The sequence below is a fragment of the Magnolia sinica genome, chromosome 11, assembly GCF_029962835.1.
Source record: "Magnolia sinica isolate HGM2019 chromosome 11, MsV1, whole genome shotgun sequence".
Classification (NCBI taxonomy): Eukaryota; Viridiplantae; Streptophyta; class Magnoliopsida; order Magnoliales; family Magnoliaceae; genus Magnolia; species Magnolia sinica.
In genome coordinates, this window is record NC_080583.1 from 60,060,061 (window position 1) to 60,080,598 (window position 20,538).

Consider the following 20,538-nt stretch of genomic DNA (forward strand, 5'->3'; position numbering starts at 1 on the left):
TCTAACGTCTCCTCCTTATTTTATTAGAAATGTCTAATCATAAGAAAATGACGTAAATACCCTCACACATATGTACACATACCAACTTAAACAAATACACCCAAAATACCCTTACAACTCAACACTCACCCTCAAGTTGGTGCAAAAATATCTATCACACCCAACTTGCTTAAAGTTTCAAGCAATCCAGCTCTGGAAACTCCTTTAGTAAGAATGTCCACCAATTGAAGTTGTGCAGAAATGTGAGTAGAAATTAGTCCAGCCCGTAGCTTCTCCTTAATGAAATTCCGGTCCACCTCGATGTGCTTATTGCGATCATGCTGGACAGGATTGTGAGCAATACTTATGGTAGCCATATTGTCACAGTATAGACGCATTGGTGGAGTGTTGTATACCAATTTTTGTAACAGAGATCAAAGCCATAATGGCTCACAGATACCATGAGCCATGGATCTGAAATTTGCTTCTGCACTAGATCTTGCCACAATGGACTGTTTCTTACTCCTCTAGGTGACTAAGTTCCTCTTAATTAAGGAGCAATGCCCATAAGTTGATCATCTGCCAGTAACTGAATTGGCCCAATCCGCATCAGTATAGGTGTTGGAGTTCTGATTCTTATCTCACACCACTACAATGTAACCCGAGCCACAACAAACTCAGATCAACCCTAGGTATTAGAAATTCGGATCTACCACCAATGTCAAACTGTGCGCTTTCCGGAAGCACGTTCAACAAAGATAGAACAATTACAATAGACAAAATAACCAAACAATCAAGCAAGCAACCACGAAACACAAGATATTTTACGTGGAAAGCCCTTGCATGAAAAAAACCACGGCACAAAGCGACAAAGATCTACTATAATCAAAACCTTAAGAGTTTACACCCCTCACCTTCTTCGATTATAGACGAAACCAATCTTCCCTTGTGATGCGCACCTAGGAAAACCCTAACCCCTTGAGGAAATCCCTTCCCAAGCCCTTATGAGTGTTTAGAACCCTCTCACCTCGCAAAACCCTTGCCATTAGAGAGAAAACACTCGTATTAAGCAAGCCCTAATCGAAACCGGACTTAAATACCCTGATTTGCGCTAATCTACATAAACCTTCGGTTGGACCGACTGGAACCGACTCACACTCTTTGGTCGAACCAAAAACGTGCAAATCTTCACAACGTGCATGTTGAGAATCCATCCCTAATTCAGTTGGACCGATGATATACTGATCGAACCGAAGCAGGGCATCTATGCACTGGCAGATTGGCAGAATCCAAGGTATCCTACACAACAATCTCCACCTTGACTTGCATTCTGCTAAGTTACCCTGAAGACCTCATGTGCAGCCTCCACCTTGACCGTAGATCGCTCTCTACATTCTCCACCTAGAACGCAGCTCCATCCGCACCCTTGTGCAAGGATGCCCAATCTCATCAATGGTTGGAGAGATTGATCAAGCCCAAGCAATGCTTGAACTTTTCTATGGTCACCAACTTTGTCAACATGTCTGCGACATTCTCGTTCGTGTGAATCATCCGAAACAGAATCTCCTAAAGTAATGAGTTTCCATATCTTATGGAACCTCACGTCAATGTGCTTGGTTCTCTCATGATACACCTGATTCATCACTAAATGGATAGCACTTTGACTATCGCATTGCAATCGAATCGCCTCTTGCTTTGACCTGAGTTCTCTTATTGGACCTTTCAACTATAATGCCTCCTTTGACGCCTCTGTCGTAGCCATATATTCTGCCTCGTTGTAGACAACCCTATCGTAGACTGTACCTTAGATTTCCAACATACCGGGCCGCCTACTAATGTAAAAACATATCCTGTAGTGAACCTCTTGTTGTCCAGATCACTTGCATAATCCGAATCACGTAGCCTACAACTACACCTGAAGCTCCATGTCCCCCAAACATGATCCTCTTTTCTTGGATTTGCCACATATATGCTGACCACACTAACTGTTTGTGAGATATCAGGTCATCGTGTAAACCATTGCATACATGAGACTTTATTGAGAATGCTAGTGTATTGTATTTATTGTGTCCTTTTAGTGTAAGTGCAGTGCACACTTCCCTATTCCCCTGCAGTGTACTATATGCTTTATCATAATAAAATATTATGTGTTAGGGCAAGCAAGCCTAACACATTATCTCTCCCAAACTCTCCTCCTTCTCTCTCAATATTCTCATCTCTTCTTCACATTATCCTCATCAAATCTTTTTCTACTTGGTATTAGAGCAAGTTCTAGGCATTCCGCATCCAACAGGTTGAGAGGCGACACGTCACCTTGGTGACGTTAGCAGCCGTACGGCTGACGTTAGCGTTGTACGGACGCATGGGCTTTGTTTGAGCTAAAAGTTTAGGGTTTTGATAGATCTTGATTTTAGAAGATTTGTCATGATTTTTTCAGAATTTATTGGACCTCATTTCATGGTATTTTGGGCGAAATAGAGAAATTCGAAAATCGGTTCCAGATTCCGTTTTTCTTCGATCTACCTCAAATCGGTAAGCTTTTCTTCGGTTTCTTTGCTCAAGGTGGATCGAAATCTTCCTCCCAAGCTATCCATGGTGGATTCTTTACTTAAGATCAATGTTTGAGAGGTTTTTAACCTCAAATGGGCGTGCGGCTGGGCCGTTTTTCACTCGGTCAGGCCCTATTTGACTGCGTTTCATGGTATTTTGGATGATTGATATTTGTTTGAGGTTTATATCTTGTTATGTTGAAGGATTGAGTGAGATAGAGTTGTTTGAATCAATCTTTCTTGGCATAGGGGGTCTCTTGGCATAGGTTTATTTCTCTTGGACTCTATTATGGCTGACAAAGGGCTCTCATCTCTTGGCATAGGGTCTCTTGAATTCAACCCCTTGCAGATTACCTCCATTAAGTTGAATGGTGACAACTATCTTCAATGGGCACAATCTGTAAAAGTATTTTTAGGAGCCCGTGACAAGTTGTCGTATATTTTGGATGATTCCCCAAGCTCTACAGATGTTACCTACAAGTCTTGGACAAAGGAGAATTATCAAGTTATTGCATGGTTGTTGAATAACATGGATTCCTCGATTAGCTACTCAATGATGTTTTTATCCTCGGCTAAAGGCATTTGGGATACGCTTCATGATATGTTCTCGGAATCTCAGAATTTTTCATGGGTATTCCAGCTTATTCAAGAAATTGGTCGGTTTCAACAAAACTCCAGATCCTTAAAAGACTACTATTCGATGCTTCGGGGTATGTGGGATGAGTTGGATATGTATCAGCCTCTTCCTTCCAAATGTAAAGAGGATCATGAACATGCTCATAAGCAACGGGATGATACTCATATCATGCAGTTCCTCGCTGGGTTGAGTTTTGATTATCTTCACGTTCGCGATCAGGTTGTTATGCAGGATCCTCTTCCCCCATTGACGACAGTCTATGCCATGTGTCAGCGTGCTATGATATCTACTCTTCCTTCTCATTCATTTGTGCCACCCGAGCGTTCGGCACATCTTGTTGGCGATCAGTCCTCCCTTGGTCATCGGGTACCATCCTTGAGCTCAGGGCGCATTTCTGGTTTTGGTGGTCGTGGTAGAGGCCGCGATCTAGATCGCAGTCGCGGCGGCCGTAGTCTTCGTGGTCGTGGTGGACGTGGACGAGGACATGATGGTTCCCCCATTTGTTCACATTGCGGTGGAACTAATCACACTATTGATTATTGCTGGCAACTACATGGTCGTCCTACATATGCCGCTGCTTCTGTTGCTTCCACTGTTGCTTTTGAGACAGTCTTCCACCCCGACAGCTGAGCAGTCTACTTCAGGAGTCTCTTATTATTTCTCGGGCGGCATATGATGCCCTTATGCGGCTTCACATTCGGGATATTCCTGAGCCTTCTTACGCAGCTTCGGCCCAGTGAGGTACCGCCCTTCTTGCGTCATCCTCTCCTACCTCCTGGGTCATCGACTCTGGAGCTTCCTCCCATATGACTGGTAAGTTGCAATTCTTTTCTTCTTATTCTTCTTCTTCTCCCACTTAGTATGTCACCGTCGCAGATGGAACCCAATCTCCCATCTCTGGGATTGGTTTTATCCGTCTCTCTTCTTCCTTGTCTTTGTCCTCCGTATTGCATGTGCCTCGTTTTCCATTAAACTTATTGTCTGTTAGCTCTCTTACTAAATCACTCAATTGTTCCATCACCTTCTTTCCTTCTTATTGTTTGTTTCAGGACCTACAGACGAAGAGAGTGATTGGTGGGGGGCATGAGCGAGGAGGCGTTTATCTTCTCGATGATACACCTGTTGCCGCTTCTAGTACCCTTTCTCTAGATCAAGAGTCCATGACTCGGTGGCATTGCCGCTTAGGTCACCCATCCATTGCTAGATTGAGACTTTTATTTCCCTCCTTACCTATCACTAAACCATTATGCTGTGATATTTGTGAATTGTCTAAACATCGTCGTGCTACGTTTCCTCCTAGCTCTTCTGGGAGGAAATCTCAACCTTTTCTTCTGGTTCACTCGGATGTTTGGGGACCAGCTCCGGTTACCTCGACTTTTGGATTTAGATATTTTGTTACCTTTATTGATGATTATTCCCGCATGACTTGGATTTATCTTTTGAAATCTAAAAGTGAAGTGTTTGATGCATTTAAAGTGTTTTATCATGAAGTGTGCACTCAATTTCATTGTTCCATCAAATCCCTCCATTCTGATAATGGGGGAGAATACATGTCTACTGCCTTTCTGTCCTTCTTGCAGGAACGTGGTATTTTATCTAGGACGTCATGTGCTCGCACTCCTCAACAAAATGGTATTGCAGAACGAAAGAATCGTCATCTTCTTGAATTTGCTCGCACCCTTCTACTTGGTATGCATCTACCCAAACATTTTTGGGGTGATGCTCTTTTAACTGCTACTTTTCTTATTAATCGTATACCCTCACGTATTTTGTCTTATAAATCTTCATTTACTATATTGTATCCTCATGATAATCCATTTCCTCTACTACCTAAAGTTTTTGGTTGTACATGCTTTGTTCAAATTTTGGATGAGAGTAATGATAAACTTAGTCCTAGGGCGATTAAATGTGTGTTTATAGGGTATACTTGGAGTCAGAAAGGTTATAAATGCTTTGACCCATTGACTCGCAAGAAATATGTCTCTGCCGATGTCACCTTCTTTGAGGATCTTTCTTTTTTCTCCTCTCCAGGCCGATCCCTCTGTGATCCTCTTGTGCGTCAGGGGGACTATAACTCTTATCCTCTTTCCACTAGTGATCATGGGAAAACTCCTCTCCCCTCTATTCAGCATCCTGTTGGTGATATGGGTGAGCCTAAGCCTCTGCAGGTGTATCAGCGTCGAGATAAATCTTCACAAGCTCAGTCATCTACCCTTCCGCTTACTTTGGATGTTGGTTCAGGTGACTCTCCTAACTCGAGTTTAGATCTTCCCATTGCCTTGCGCAAAGGGTCACGATCTTGTACTCAACACCCCATTAGTAATTTCGTTTCATATGATCATCTTTCGCCGTCTTTTTAGTCGTTTGCAGCTTCCCTTTCATCACAGACTATTCCTAGATCTCTCTCACATGCTCTTCAGAGTCCTGATTGGATAAAGGCGATGATGGAAGAAATGTCTACTCTTGAGAAGAATCATACTTGGGATCTTGTGCCACTTCCTGTAGGCCATAAGCCTGTTGGTTGTCGATGGGTTTATACAATCAAGTTTCTTCCAGATGGCTCAATTGATCGCTATAAAGCCCGTCTTGTTGCTAAAGGTTACACCCAGACTCATGGTGTGGTTTACTTCGAGACATTTTCTCCAGTGGCTAAGCTTAATTCAATTCGTGTTGTGCTCTCCTTGGCCGTTAATTTATCATGGCTCTTGTTTCAGCTTGATGTTAAGAATGCATTTCTCCATGGGGATCTTACAGAGGAAGTTTACATGCATCAACCTCCTGGCTTTGTTGCTTCTCACAACCCTGCACTTGTATGTCGGTTGAAAAAGGCTCTTTATGGACTCAAACATTCTCCACGTGCATGGTTCGAAAAATTTAGTCAGGCTCTCTTGGAGTTTGGCTTTGTTTGTAGTCATGCTAATCATTCTCTCTTTATATGTCGTCGATCGACGGGCATCATGGTTCTCATTGTCTATGTGGATGATATTGTTTTGTCCGGTAGTGATTCTGCTGGAATGAGGGAGGTCAAAGATTTTTTGAAGACCAAGTTTGAGATCAAGGATCTTGGTCCTCTTCACTACTTCCTCGGAATTGAAGTTGCTCGCTTATCATCCAAATTGGTCTTGTCACAACGAAAATATGCACTCGATCTTCACATGGAGACCAACATGTTAGGGTGCAAGCCTGCTATCACTCCCATGGATACTTCACAGAAGCTTTGACCAGATGATGGTGCTCTCCTTACTGATCCCAAGATGTATCGACGACTTGTAGGCCGGCTTATTTACCTGACTATTACTCGCCCAGATCTCTCATTTGCAGTGGGGGTTGTTAGCCAATTCATGCAAGCTCCCTGTACTTCTCATCTTACGGCTGTTTACCGCATACTTCGGTATTTAAAATCAGCCTCAGGTCTTGGCCTCTACTTTCAGTTGCATGGTCATCTTCATCTTTCTGGCTATTCCGATGCCGATTGTGCAGGTAGTACTTTTGATCGCCGCTCTACATCCGGCTTTTGTACCTTCCTAGGTGGCAATCTTATAACCTGGAAGATCAAAAAGCAGCCAGTTGTTATCCGGTCCTCGGCTGAAGCTGAATATCGTGCTATGGCTCATGCGACATGTAAACTTGTGTGGCTTCGCAATCTTCTTGGAGAACTTGGCTATCCTCCTTCGGGTCCTATTCCTCTTCACTGTGACAATCAAGCGGCCATCCATATTACTCGTAACCCAGTTTTCCACGAGCGAACCAAGCATATTGAGGTTGACTGTCACTTTATTCGGGAGAAAGTCACTTCTAAGGAAATTGTCACTCCTTTTGTTCGATCTGGGAATCAACTTGCTGATGTTCTTACAAAATCCTTGAGTCGAGATGCTCTTCATCGTGTTCGTGACAAGTTGGGCATGATCAACATCTATGCTCCAACTTGAGGGGGAGTAATGCTAGTGTATTGTATTTATTGTGTGTCCTTTTAGTGTAAGTGCATGTGCACACTTCCCTATTCCCCTGCAGTGTACTATATGCTTTATCATAATAAAATATTATGTGTTAGGGCAAGCAAGCCTAACACATTATCTCTCCCAAACTCTCCTCCTTCTCTCTCAATATTCTCATCTCTTCTTCACATTATCCTCATCAAATCTTTTTCTACTGACTTCTCATTGCACTCGCGTACAACACCCGTGACATATCTGAAATCTCCTCTTCTGTACTTAGGCATGACCTAGTTGACAAGTTAAAGTGATCTTTTACATGTGTGCTAACCGGCTTAACACCTTCCATGTGGAACGTCTTCAACACCTTTTGCACATATCCTGTTTGAGACAGCTACAACTTTTCAGACTCTCTGTCTGTGTGTATCTCCATGCCTAGGATCTTCTTTGCAGCATCTAGATCCTTCATCTCAAACTCCTTGCTTAACAAAGACTTAAATAAGAGTATCTCCTTCTTGTCCTTTGCAGTAATTAACATATCATCAACGTAAAACATCAGTAGAATGTAGGACCCGTCTTCAAGCACCTTGTAATATACGTAATAATCGTACTCACATCTGATACACCCAATCTCCAACATGTAGGAATCAAACCGCTTGTATCACTGCCTTGGAGACTGCTTCAGGCCATACAATGACTTCTTTAGCCTACACACGTGGCCTTCCTTACCAAGTTCCTCGAATCTTTTAGGTTGCCTTGTGTAAATGACTTCCTCCAAGTTCTCATGAAGGAATGCCGTCTGCATATTGAGCTGCTCAAATTCTAAATTGGATTCTGTTACAATAGCCAATAGCACACTGATTGATGTATGTTTCATGACTGGAGAGAACTTCATTGTAATCTACTCACTCCCTTTGTGAGTACCCCTTTACTACAAGTCGTGTCTTGAATTTTTAGCCATATTTTTCTTTTAATACTTCACTCTTCTTGAACACCCACTTGCACCCTATAGCCCTCTGACCTTTTGGAAGTTCCATAAACTCCCATGTCTGATTTCTATGTAGAAATTCCATCTCCTCCGATGGCCGACATCAACTTGTCGCTATCCTTTCCAGATTTTGCCTCTTGAAAGGTGAATGGATCTCCACTCCCTGTGAACAATGCAAGAGAAACCATGTCCTCGAACCCTTATTGAACTGGGGCTCTAATGATTCTTTTCTCTCTGTTCCTAGCTATACACTCTTGGGTATCCCGCTAATCGTTTCGGTTAGTTTTTTGATCTTGTTAAATTTCACCTTCAGAAACTGGCTCAACTGGCTCCATTGGCTCCACTTGCACCAACAATTTCTTGACCTCACCATGTTTTTCCGACTTCTCGGTAGCTTCCTTGGTGGCCTCCAACATTGGTGCCTCATCAAAGATGACATTTTTGCTAATGACCACCTTTTATGAAACTGAATCCCAAAGCTTGCAACCCATAACACCTTTCTCACATCCAATAAAAATGCACTTCGTAGATTTGGGATCCAACTTTGTCCTTTGTCCACTCTGCACGTGGACGTATGCTGGACACCACAAGATCCTCATCCCCGAGTAATCGACGTCCTTGCTTGCCCAGACTTCCTTTGAAACCTTGGAGTCTAGTGCTGTAGATGTGATCGATTTACTATATATCATGCCATGTTAACCGCTTATGTCCAAAAGCTTTTAGGCAGCCCCGCATGCAACTGTATACTTCTTGCCCTCTCAAATAGAGTTCTGTTCATCCTCTCTGTCACCCCGTTCTGCTGTGGGGTCCTTGGATTTGAGAAGTGCCTTGTGATGCCTTGTTTCTTGAAGAATTTCATGTACTCCGTACCGTTATCCGACCTGAGACACTAACCTATCTCTCGGTTTGCTTCTCTACTTTCGCCTTCCATTTTTTGAACTTGACAAATACCTCAGACTTGTGCTTTAAGAAGTAGACCTAAACTTCCTCGAGTATTCGTCTATGAAGCTCACGAATTATCGTGCTCCTCCCTTAGACGGTACTATCACTGCCCCCTAGACGTCGAAATGAATATAATCGAACATCCCGCTGCTAGTATGTGTGGCAGTCTTGAACCTTACCCCGTGCACTACTTCCCATAGATGCAATGCTCACAAAAATCCAACTTGCATGCCTTAACTCCCTTTAAAAGTTTCCGTTTATGCAGTTCTATTATGCCCCTCTCGCTCATATGCCCTAATCGCTTATGCCACAGATTAATGTCATTTCTGTTGGATTCTGCATTCGAGGTGGTAGCGGCCTCACCTATAGCCGTGCTCCCAATCAACTTGTACAAATTTCCTGTCTTATACCCCTTCATTAACACCATTGCACCTTTGGTGACCTTGATTACACCGCTAGATTTGATGAACGTGCACCTGTTTGTATGTAAAGCCCCCAAGGACATTAAATTTTTCTTCAGATTTCAGACATGCCTGACATCACCTAGACTCTGTATGACTCCATCAAACATCCTTACCTTGATGGTTCCTATTCCGATGGCCTTGCATGCTGCGTCATTCCCCATTAGAACACTTCCACCATCATAGGACTTGTAAGAAACGATTCAAGTCTTATTTGAGTACATGTGATTTGAACATTCTGAATCAAGTATGACTTGTACCTAAAGAGACCGAGAGGAGGTCTCCTTCTGAGCTCTCTTCCGCTATGCTAGCCGATTCACCTGTATTCTTTTTGCCATTGCTTTCTAGGTCATCTTTCTGTTATTGGCAGTCTCTCTTGAAGTGCCTTGTTATGCCACAATAGCAGCATCTATCCTTTGCCTTCGATTTTGATCTAGACTTTTTCTTCCTGTCAGACCGAGATTGCTTCACGGATCTCCCATGTCCTTGACCCCCTTTCGCAACTGACCCTTTCGCCTGAGAGTCCTCATCGCTTGACTTCTAACTAATCTTGTTGGAAACGAGAGCCGCGATGATCTCTTTCAACTTCACCGTATTCTTCCCATACAACAAAGTAGTGGCGAGATTGTCGTATGATGTGGGAAGCGATGCTAGAAGTAGCATCGAATTGTCTTCATCATCGATCGTCACTCCGAGCCTTAACAACTCACTATATACCTTTGTAAACGAGTTCATGTGATCCATGAGATTAGATCATTCCTTCATTCGTGGCCTGAAAAGTTGTTTATTCACAGACAACTTATTAGTGAGGGACTTCACCATGTATAGATCTTTTAGTTTCTTCCACATCTCCAGGGGAGATTCCTCATCTAGAATATTGTACATGACTTCGTCCGATAGACATAGACGGATGGTGCTCATAGCCTTCTCCTCGAGCTCGCTTTAGTCTTTATTCGACATCTTCTCCGGTTTAGTCTCCAACAACGCCTTGCTTAACCCTTGTGATACTAGAATATCCTTAACCTTCCATTGTCACAAACTAAAATTGTTTTTCCCATCGATTTTTTGTGTATCGAACTTCGACCCTGATATCTTCGTTGAATTCCCGAACATCCTTAAACCTGACGCTCTGATGCAACATTGTTGGAGTTCTGGCTCTTATCTCACACCACTACGATGTGACCCCGAGCCATAACAAACTCGGATCAACCCTAGGTATTAGAAATTTGGATCTAACACCACTGTTAAACCGTGCGCTTTCCCGAAGCACGTTCAACAAAGATAAAACAATTACAATAAACAGAATAACCAAACAATCAAACAAGCAACCACAAAACACCAAATATTTTGTGGAAAACCCTTGCGGGAAAAAAAACCACGGCACAAAGCGACAAAGATCCACTATAATCAAAACCTTAAGAGTTTACACTACTCACCTTCTTCGATTACAGATGAAACCATTCTCCCCTTGTGATGCGCACCTAGGAAAACCCCAACTCCTTGAGAAAATCCCTTCCCAAGCCCTTATGAGTGTCTAGAACCCTCTCACCTCGCAAAACCTTTGGCCTTAGAGGGAAAACACTTGTATTAACTAAGCCCTAATCGAAATTGGACTTAAATACCCTGATTTGCGCTAATCTACGTAAACCTTCGGTCGGACCGAATGGAACCGACTCACACTCTTCGGTCGAACCGAAAGCGTGCAAATCTTCACAACGTGCGCACCAAGAATCCATCCCTAATTCGGTTGGACCGATGATATACCAGTCGAACTGAAACATGGCTTCTCTACACTGGCAGATTGATAGAATCCAAGGCATCCTGCACAACAATAGGCTTCAATCCTTAGGTGAGCACGTCTAGCAAACAAAATTCCTCTTCTAGGAAATGATTTCAGATATCTTAGAATCCGATGAGTTGCCTCCATGTGTGTTGTCCTTGGATTATGCATGAATTGACTAATAACACTCATTGCACAAGCAATATCTGGCCAAGTAAGGGACAAGTAAATCAGTTGGCCTACTAACCTTTGAAACTTCCCTGCATCAACTAATATTTGGCCATCCTCATCATTCAATCTATGATTTTGTTCAATTGGAGTATTTGTTGGCTTTGCTCCAAGATTACCGGTCTCTTTCAAAAGGTCTAGGATGTACTTTTTTTGAGAGATAAAAGATGCTCCGCTTTGAACATGCCACCTTTATCCGAAGAAAATACTTTAGTTTGCCCCGATCCTTAAATCTCAAATTCCTTTCCAAGGTACCTCTTGAGTTTCAGAATCTCCTCCTCATCCCTAGTTACCATTATTTCATCTACATAAACAATGAGAGCCATTGTCTTCCCTTGGGATCATCTAATGAATAAAGTATGATCTGCTTGACTTTGTGTGTTGCTAGCCCTTTTACTGCATTACTGAAGTGCTCAAACCATGCTCTATGTGACTGTTTGAGACCATTTAAGGCCTTCTTCAGCTTGCAAACCTTTCCATTGGCTTGCACCTTAGCCTTCCCCTACCCATTTGAAGGCGATTTTTAAAAGGTAGGTTTGCATAAGATTTAGGATTGGCTGCCCACCGAACATATAGAGTTCCTCTTTTACTTGCATTCTTGGAAACCAGCCATGGATGAGGCTCAAATTGGGGTTATGATTACCCCCACAATAGAAATTAAAGCATATTTGAATCGAGTTGAAGGGCCTGGAAGGTGGTCAAGAACAAGACCTAGAAGGACTTGGGTTTGAATATGAAGGGTCTTTCACCTCCCAAGGGGAAGGCCTAGATAAGTTTGTAAAGCTGCACCCAAATATCTGGGACAGTGCTATGAGGACGATGACGACATGCCCCCCCCCTTCCAAGGTTTTGAAAGGTGAGTAATATCCTTGTTCCTTACATCTTATCCTTTGTGAAATAGAATTCTCAAGAGAGCTTTTGAGTGATGAACACACATTTTGTATTTGAGGTGTCTTGAGATATCCAATCATAACGTTTGTATCTATTCCTTACTATTCATCTTCCGTTAGGAAATAAAAGAAGAAAGCATTGCGATTTATGCGGGTTTGATAATTTAGCATGATGGTAGTACAAGTAATTATGTGGAGATTTTTCGTTTTACAAATTCGTTGGATGCCTTCCTTTTTGGTATTACCTTGTAGTCAGTGCAGGCCTTTGGTGAAGTTCTTTGTTTCTACTAGAACTAGTGGTTCTATTTCCTCTTCAGCATACTTTTTCTATTGATGGGACTGCCCACGTTGCTCATTTCAAAAAGTTGTTTCTTTTATGGGCAACAGAACAGAACTCTTTTTTGATACATAAGCTAGGATCAAACCTGAGACCTCATTGTCAAAGCGAAGAATGCCTACCGTTGATCTACAATCTGGAACCCTAACAGACATAAACTGTCAGGTTTTTTTTTTTCCCCAGAACATCATATCCCCTCATGCATCATTGATGAGGATAATGGTATTAGTGACCCATATACTGTTGTCCATTATTTATTGTTGTGCTTATATTTGTGCAGAGCTTTCGGGGTCATTGGGAGGAAATGATTCATACTTTCATTTCAGTGCAATGTGGATATAAATAGTACCACTTAAAATATAAAAATTGACTTTGAAATATGACTGAATGTGTCTGTTGTGTCTGCTTTTCAAGACGTTGACATCATCCAAGGCGCCATATGTAACTAGCTATGCTGTTGGGATTCTAACAGGCGATAAGGTATTTCTCTGTCTGATTAGTTGACACTTTCCCATGTACCCAGATGCTTAGTGTATAAGTGTAACCGCCATACACAAGTGAATCCATGCTTCATACTTTATTTCCTTTGGTTTGTAGAAATACACAGTTACTGCAAATCTTGGTTGTGCCTTTATTGCATCTTGTAAGTGGTAACTTGTCTGTAAACGGAAATTCATGGTCATAAATGTCTATGCATGATTAAATTGTTGCATCCTGATTTTGTTGAAATTTGGTACCATTTTCATTTGACTGTAAAACACTCCGCTAGTATTGATGAAAATAATTTGGATGGAGGGAGGGAGGGAGAAAAGAGAAGGGAACAGAAAGGGAGGGAGGGCATCTAGTTTCTGATATGACATTCAAACTTCCTTCGATGCCACTTGTTCTTGGATGAAGTGGTAGTCAACCTCAATGTTGTCAAACTACATATGCGATCGTGTGCGATTGCATATGCGCGATCACACAATCGCATATGCGGTCGCATATATATATATATATATATATATATATATATATATATATATATATATAAATAAAAGTTTTTTTTGAAAAATTTAAAAAAATTAGAAAAATAGGGAGAAATTAAGAAAAAAATAAATAAAATATAAGAAAGTAGGGGGAGCTTTCCTAAGTTAATACATAAATGATTTTATATGCCCTTGGCCCTTGCAATACATTTAATTTAAGTAAAATAAAACCAATTACATAATGAATTAAATATTAAGTCATCATTCATCAACAATTCAACATTCTACAATATCGTCAACAAATATCAACATTCAACATTCAATAGTATAGTCAACAATCAATATCAACACACTTAGTAAGTAAACAAAATGAAGAAATTATTTATTTATTATTGATCTAATCATATACTATATACATTGATCTATTTGCCATTTTGGCTTTTGATCACCACCAGTGTTCGAAATATCAGTATCGTGCAATGTATTGCACCCTTGGGATACAAATACATATCGGTTATCGCACGGGATATATCGTTTGTATTGCATAATTTATCGCACTTTTTGGGAAACAAGGGGAAACATTGGGAAAATGGTTGAATTTTTCTATGAAACTTTAGGAATTATTAAAAAATACTTCAATATACACTTTTAAATTATAAAATCTCAAAAAAGAAGTGCACATAATAGGTTTCCTTTGCATAGGGTCCTAAGCTATGTGTTGTCAGATTGAACTAAGACAACTAACTATATTCAAATATGATGCATAATGGACAACTAATATGCCATGAAAAAACAAGGATGGACATAGTGGATTTCTCACAAACATCATGGTGGGCCCCACCACGAGCATGATAGGACCATGAGGCAGATTCAAATCTCATGTGGACCACACCACAAGAAATAGTGATTCTTGAACGGCCACCATTAAAAACTTCTTAGGGCCGCACTGAGGGTGAACCTTGACTATGGGCCCACCATGATGTATGGATTGTATCCATACCATCCATCCATTTTAAGAGATCATTTTAGAGCATGAGGCAGAGAATGATGTGAGTGGAACCCTAATTGTGGCCCCACCCATTATGTATGTGTTGTATCCACATTGTCCATCCATTTGGAGAGACCATTTTAGGGCCTGAGCCAAAGAATGAGGCCGATAAAATACTCAAGTGGACCCTACCACAGAAAACAGTGGGGACGATGACACCCACCGTTGAAACTTTAAACCAATTATGTGGGGCCCACCATGATGTTTATTTGAGATCCAACCTATTCATAAGTTCATGTAGATATGGGCGAAGGGAACACACAAATATCAACTTGATCGAAAACTTCTATGGCCCTCACAAAGTTTTTAATGGTAGGCGTTCAATTCCCATTGTTTTGTGTGGTGGGGTCCACTTGAGCTTTGGATTTGACACATTATTTGTCTCGTGTTATAAAATAATCTCTCCCAATGAATGGACGGAATGGATAAACAATACATACACAAGGGTTGCATCGTCTTGAGTGCAGAATCCAAACTCCTTAAGAGCGCGGATTAGGTGCTACTGTAGGGCCCACCATGATGATATATTGTATATCCACTCCGTCATTCAATTTTTCAACTCATTTTTGGATGTTGCCCCAAACATTAAGTACATCCAAATTTTAGGTGGACCACACCACATGAAACAGTGATGATTAAACGTCCACCATTAAAAACATATGAAGGCCCACTTTAAGTAGATCCGTCATGTTTATTTGTCATCCAACCCGTTGATAAGGTCAACCGGAAGTGAATGAAGGGAATATACAAAGATGAGCTTAACCTAAAACTTTCGTGGCCTATAAAATGCTTTTAATGATTATTCACCACTTTTTATGCTGTGGTTCATTTGAGATTGGGATTTGCTGAAGTTTTGGCCTAATGTCCTTAAATGATATGAAAAATCAGATGGATGGCATGGATAAAACATATACCTCAAGGTGGACCCCACGACCCGTTTGTAAAGTAAGCTAAGTAGTTATACCGCATATAGTGGCCTCACTGGTGTATGTGTGTGTACGTATTAACTATGGAAAGAGGATTAAAGCTCTGTGGGCCCCATCATGATGTATTTATTGTATCTATACTGACCATCCATTTGGCGAGATCATTTTAGGACATGTAACAAAAAATGAGTCATATCCAAAGGTCAAGTGGACCACATCACAAATAGCAGCAGGACAATGATTCCCATTGTTAAAACATTCGTAGGGCCCACTGTAATGTTTCTTCTCCATCCAATCTATTCATAAGGCCACACAAACATGGATCCAGAGAAAAAACAAATACCAGATTGATCGAAAACTTCTGCGACCCCTAGAAGGTTTCAATGGTAGACGTTTAATCTCCCACTACTTTCTGCGGTGTGGTCCACTTGATCTTTGGATTTGTCTTATTTTTGGTCCACTTGGAACGATATCTCGAAATGGACGAACGGTTTGGATATAACATTTACTTCATGGTAGGGCCCACAGAACTCGTCAACTCACCAGCCAGGTCGCTGGTTTGCGGTACACCACCCGATTCACTTCCATAAATGGCATTGGAAGCCATTTTCGCAGCAAAAAAGGGTTCTTGTCCTTCCGGAATCCTAAATCTCAAATCCCAAATCCCTATGATTTTGGCAAAATTTTGGCCGAAATCTCCATTTTGCAGAAAATCTCTCCCCTATTCGACGAAAAAAACAGGAAAATCGGGGTTTTTTTCGCACTTGCGGCGCACCACTACCTCTCGATCGAGTGGCCCACTAGATTCAGCTTTCATTCACGCTCACATCTTTTGTAGGTACCGAAATCCCCTCTTGCATGGATTTCCCTATTTTGTTTGGAATTTTTTTTAATTTTTTGAGAATATTGCAAACCCAACATTCTCGGCCTTTTATCGTCGGAATTCTCTCCTCAAATGGTTGTTGGCTCTATAATGTGCGATAGTATCGCTAATATTGTGGATTTCGCAAGAAAATCATGCGATATTATGCGATATATCGCACGATGCAAAAACTTCTTATTTATTTATTTATTATTTTTAAATTTCTGGGACTTTTGACAGGTTTCATCTCGTTGGCCATCGATAACGGTAATATCGGCCGATATTATCGATATTGCGAACACTAATCACCAGCATCATCGTCATTATCAGCATCATCATCCGAGTCATCTACTTCTTCAAGATACACTTCTTCTTCTTCTGTTTCTTCATCATCTGTATATATTAATACTTCATCAACATCTAGTGATGTATCTTCAGCTTGATCATTATCATCTCCTTCTTCCATCTCCTCAATCTTTCAACGGGTTGACGGTTATTACTCGCCCCTTGGCTCCCCCCCATCCTTCGCCTTCGAGTGGTACCTTCTCCAGGTATCGATTCATATGCGGCGTCTTCAACTTGTGCCCATGTCAGGTCCTCTCCAACAAATACCGTGGTCCTTCGTCTTTACGAGCCACTCGTTACATGCATCCAACTCATTTAAGCAGATCGCGTCAAAAAAACCAGGCTTTTCTTTTCTAGTTTGGAATCGTTCTCGCAATTTTTTATTGTATTAGATGAAAACTAAGTTGTTGAGCTTTTTTTGCTCAAGGCGAATCCTTTTCTTGGTATGAATCTATATGAAAGAAAGTGCATTTGACATTAGCTATTTAGGCAATTAATTTAACTTACGCCTTAGTCTTTACACAAAAAAAATTGAAGTTTACAATTACTAAACTTATTGCCTCGAACGTGCTCCAATTGCGCTCACAACCACTGACAGAACACGTGAGTCCAAGAATCCTCATAATAAGCTTCTTTAGAGCTGGATCCTTCCTGTTAAGGTCCACTCCATAGGCAGCCAACCAGTCAACTGAGAAAAACTGTTTAAGTAGGTTAGAGTCACTTTGTAGATTACATTGTAAAAAAACTATTTGTAAGACACTAAGACTGACATTCATAGTACTTACTGGATAATTTCATTGTCCTATGCCTGATGACGATATCCCTTGAGAATATCCCCTCACTCTTTGTATAGAAGTCCAGTAAAGTTGAGATCTTGTCCTGTTCTTCTCTATCTGGAATCATTCTTTCCAATACATCAATAAATCTAACTATATGCATAGTAAATGCTTTTGCTGGATCAACAGAAGTGAATAAGCAGGCTGGGTTAAGGATGTAAGCAGTCGAATATAATGGAGATGACATTTGGCTGCACCATCTTCTATTTATAATATTTATAATTGGCTTGTAATCACAGTCTCTATAGTTAAAATGGTCCATGACCTTATTTTTCGCCTTCTCCATTACATCATATATATAAACTATTACAGGCTTCTCATCCAAGTCCACCAATCGCAACATAGTGACTAAGAGCTCGGATGCTTTTAGCGCCTTTACCACTTGTGTCCAAAAGCTTTGCGAAAGGATTGTTCGTTGAACCTGTTTCCCTTCAGCCTTCTTTGACCAAGCATCACTTGTAAAATCGGTTGACAATACAAAGCTTCTAAGTTCTGATTTTTTTGCATGTAATCTTTGTAGTGTTGAAAAGGCTGTAGCGAAACGGGTGACTGCTGGACGTAGCAAGTTACCCCCAATGTGTTTTCTTATTCGATTGAAAAGAAGGGCGTGTTTGTACATAAAGACCGTGATTCTTCTAGCTCTTGCAATCACATTTATAAATAACCTACATATATATTATAACATGATCAACACAATGGGCCGCACAGGGGGTCCATAATAAACGACGTCTCTTTTCCATAAGAAGACGACTGACCATTCCATACGAGGCTGCGTTGTTTGTAATTACTTGTATAATGTATTCCTCACCTATTTCCTCAAGTATATGATCTAGTAATCTAAACAAGTATTCTCCTGTATGTGGATGGCCTGATGCATCCACGGACTTCAAGAACATTCTCCCAGCTGGAAAATTTACCAAAAAGTTAATGAGAGACCGACCAGATCTATCGGTCCATCCATCGGCTATTAGTGAATACCCATATGTTTTCCACGATTCCTTATATTCAGTTTTGAAGGATCGTGTATATTCAACTTCAGTTTTCAGGCATGTCTCCCTCACTTCATGATATGAAGGAGGTTTAAGCCCAAGTCCAAATTGACCTATAGCCTCAACCATTACTTTGAAGCTTTTTAATTTAACAGCGTTGAAAGTAATGCAGGTTTGGTAAAACCACTTAGTAATATATTGAATAGTTGTTTTCCTATCTTTTTGTTTATACCGGTTCTCTAAAGTTGTTTGAGCCGGCCCTTTGCCTCTACCCCTTTGGTTGATCACATCCTCGGGGTGTGGTCTACACCATCTATCCATGGGCCCATGCCCTCGGGCTCTTTTACTTGTGGTCTAGACCGGCCAGACATTATGTTGGTGGTGTGTGTATTGATTGTAAGTTGCTACTTGCTAGTTGCTAGTACTAAAAAGTGAGTAAGAAGTAAACTAAAAACTAAAGTAAATAAAGAGACTAGAGAGAGAGAGAGAGAGAGAGAGAGAGAGAGAGAGAGAGAGAGTTACACTTACAGTTACACTAGTAGTAGAAAGGGAGAAGAGGGAAAAGAAAAGGAGAGAGAGAGAGAGTTACACTTGCACTTGTAGTAAAAGAGGGGATTGAGAGAGAGATTTACACACAAACACAATTATAATTACAAATTTATAAAAACACAAAATTTTCACTTCTTGTCTTCACTTTTGCCTTGACCCTTGAGTCTTGAGTCTTGATTCTAGAATATCGTAGACTTGTTGTACTTATAAGTTGTAACTTGTAACTTGAGCTTGTAACTTGTAAGTATCTTGTTCTTGTAACTTGTAAGTTATGTTGTAACTTGAAACTTGTAAGTAACAAAGTAACAAACTGAAAAAAAATGTTAGAACTTAGAACTTGGAAGAAACTTAAACTGTAATAAATTAAACTTGCAACTTGTAAGGTAAGTTGAGTCTCTTGACTCTTGACTCTCTTGAATGTAAAGAAACTTTAAAAAAAGAGAGATAGAAAGAGAGAGTGGTGGATGTGTGAATATGATTATGAATTTATGATCTTTAGAACTTAGAAAAATTAGAAAGAGAGTTCAATGGATGGAGCTTGGTTGTCTTGTCTCTTGAATCTTGATTCTTGAATCTTTGTAGTTATAGTTGTTCCTTGGTTGAAACTTCAAACTTGAAAGAAATATGCATGGAGTGGAGCTTGGGGCTTGGAATTATGTAAGAGAGAGTGTAAGAGAGTAGAAAATAGAGATAGAGAGAGAGTTTGAACTTTGAGTGCAAGTAGGAGTGTTTAGAATCCCATTTTATAGACAAAAAATCAAGATTTAAAATAAAAAATAAAAAATCCCAACAGTTAGAAAACGGTCAGATTTTTTATCGTTGGCGAATATGCGATCGCATATGCAATCGCATATTCTCGCACATGTGGCTAGGGGTGTACATCGAGTCGAACTGAGTTTAGCTGGCCTTAGCTCAACTCGGCTTGGCCACTAGCTGACCCCAGCTCGAACTCGGCTTGGCTCGGCTCGGTCCTTGAGCCTGACTGGCCAGCTCGGCTCGGTTTGGTTAGCAGCTCGGGCCAGTTTGAGCCGAGTTCGAGCCAAGTTCGTGCCGAGTTCGCCAATGCAACATTTTCACAAACACATGGACTGCACCTTCAAAATCTCACCATATGTAAAACAACAACAGTGATTTCAAAGGTATTTTATCAAACACCTTCTAAGCAACATAAAAATCAAGAAAAAAAGGGTATTTGTTTCATATACATACCTTCGTTGCCACCAGCCACACTTTGTTAAGTCATTTCATCAAACACTTGGTGAGCCACATCAATATCAAAGTAACTGAGTTAC

At 40.9% G+C, this 20,538-nt stretch overlaps 1 protein-coding gene across 5 annotated transcripts in view; it reads left to right on the top strand.

The window, feature by feature from the left end:
• LOC131219212 (uncharacterized) overlaps positions 1-20,538 on the top strand; it is a 114,209-nt gene that overhangs the window by 10,432 nt on the left and 83,239 nt on the right. For all 5 annotated transcript variants that reach the window (XR_009158052.1, XR_009158053.1, XM_058214227.1 and 2 more), the window contains one exon: positions 13,138-13,203. Coding sequence is in view for 3 of the 5 variants with exons in the window: in XM_058214227.1 (XP_058070210.1) it covers positions 13,138-13,203 (66 nt within the window). In the remaining 2 variants the exon portion in view is untranslated. The remainder of the gene's footprint in view (positions 1-13,137; positions 13,204-20,538) is intronic.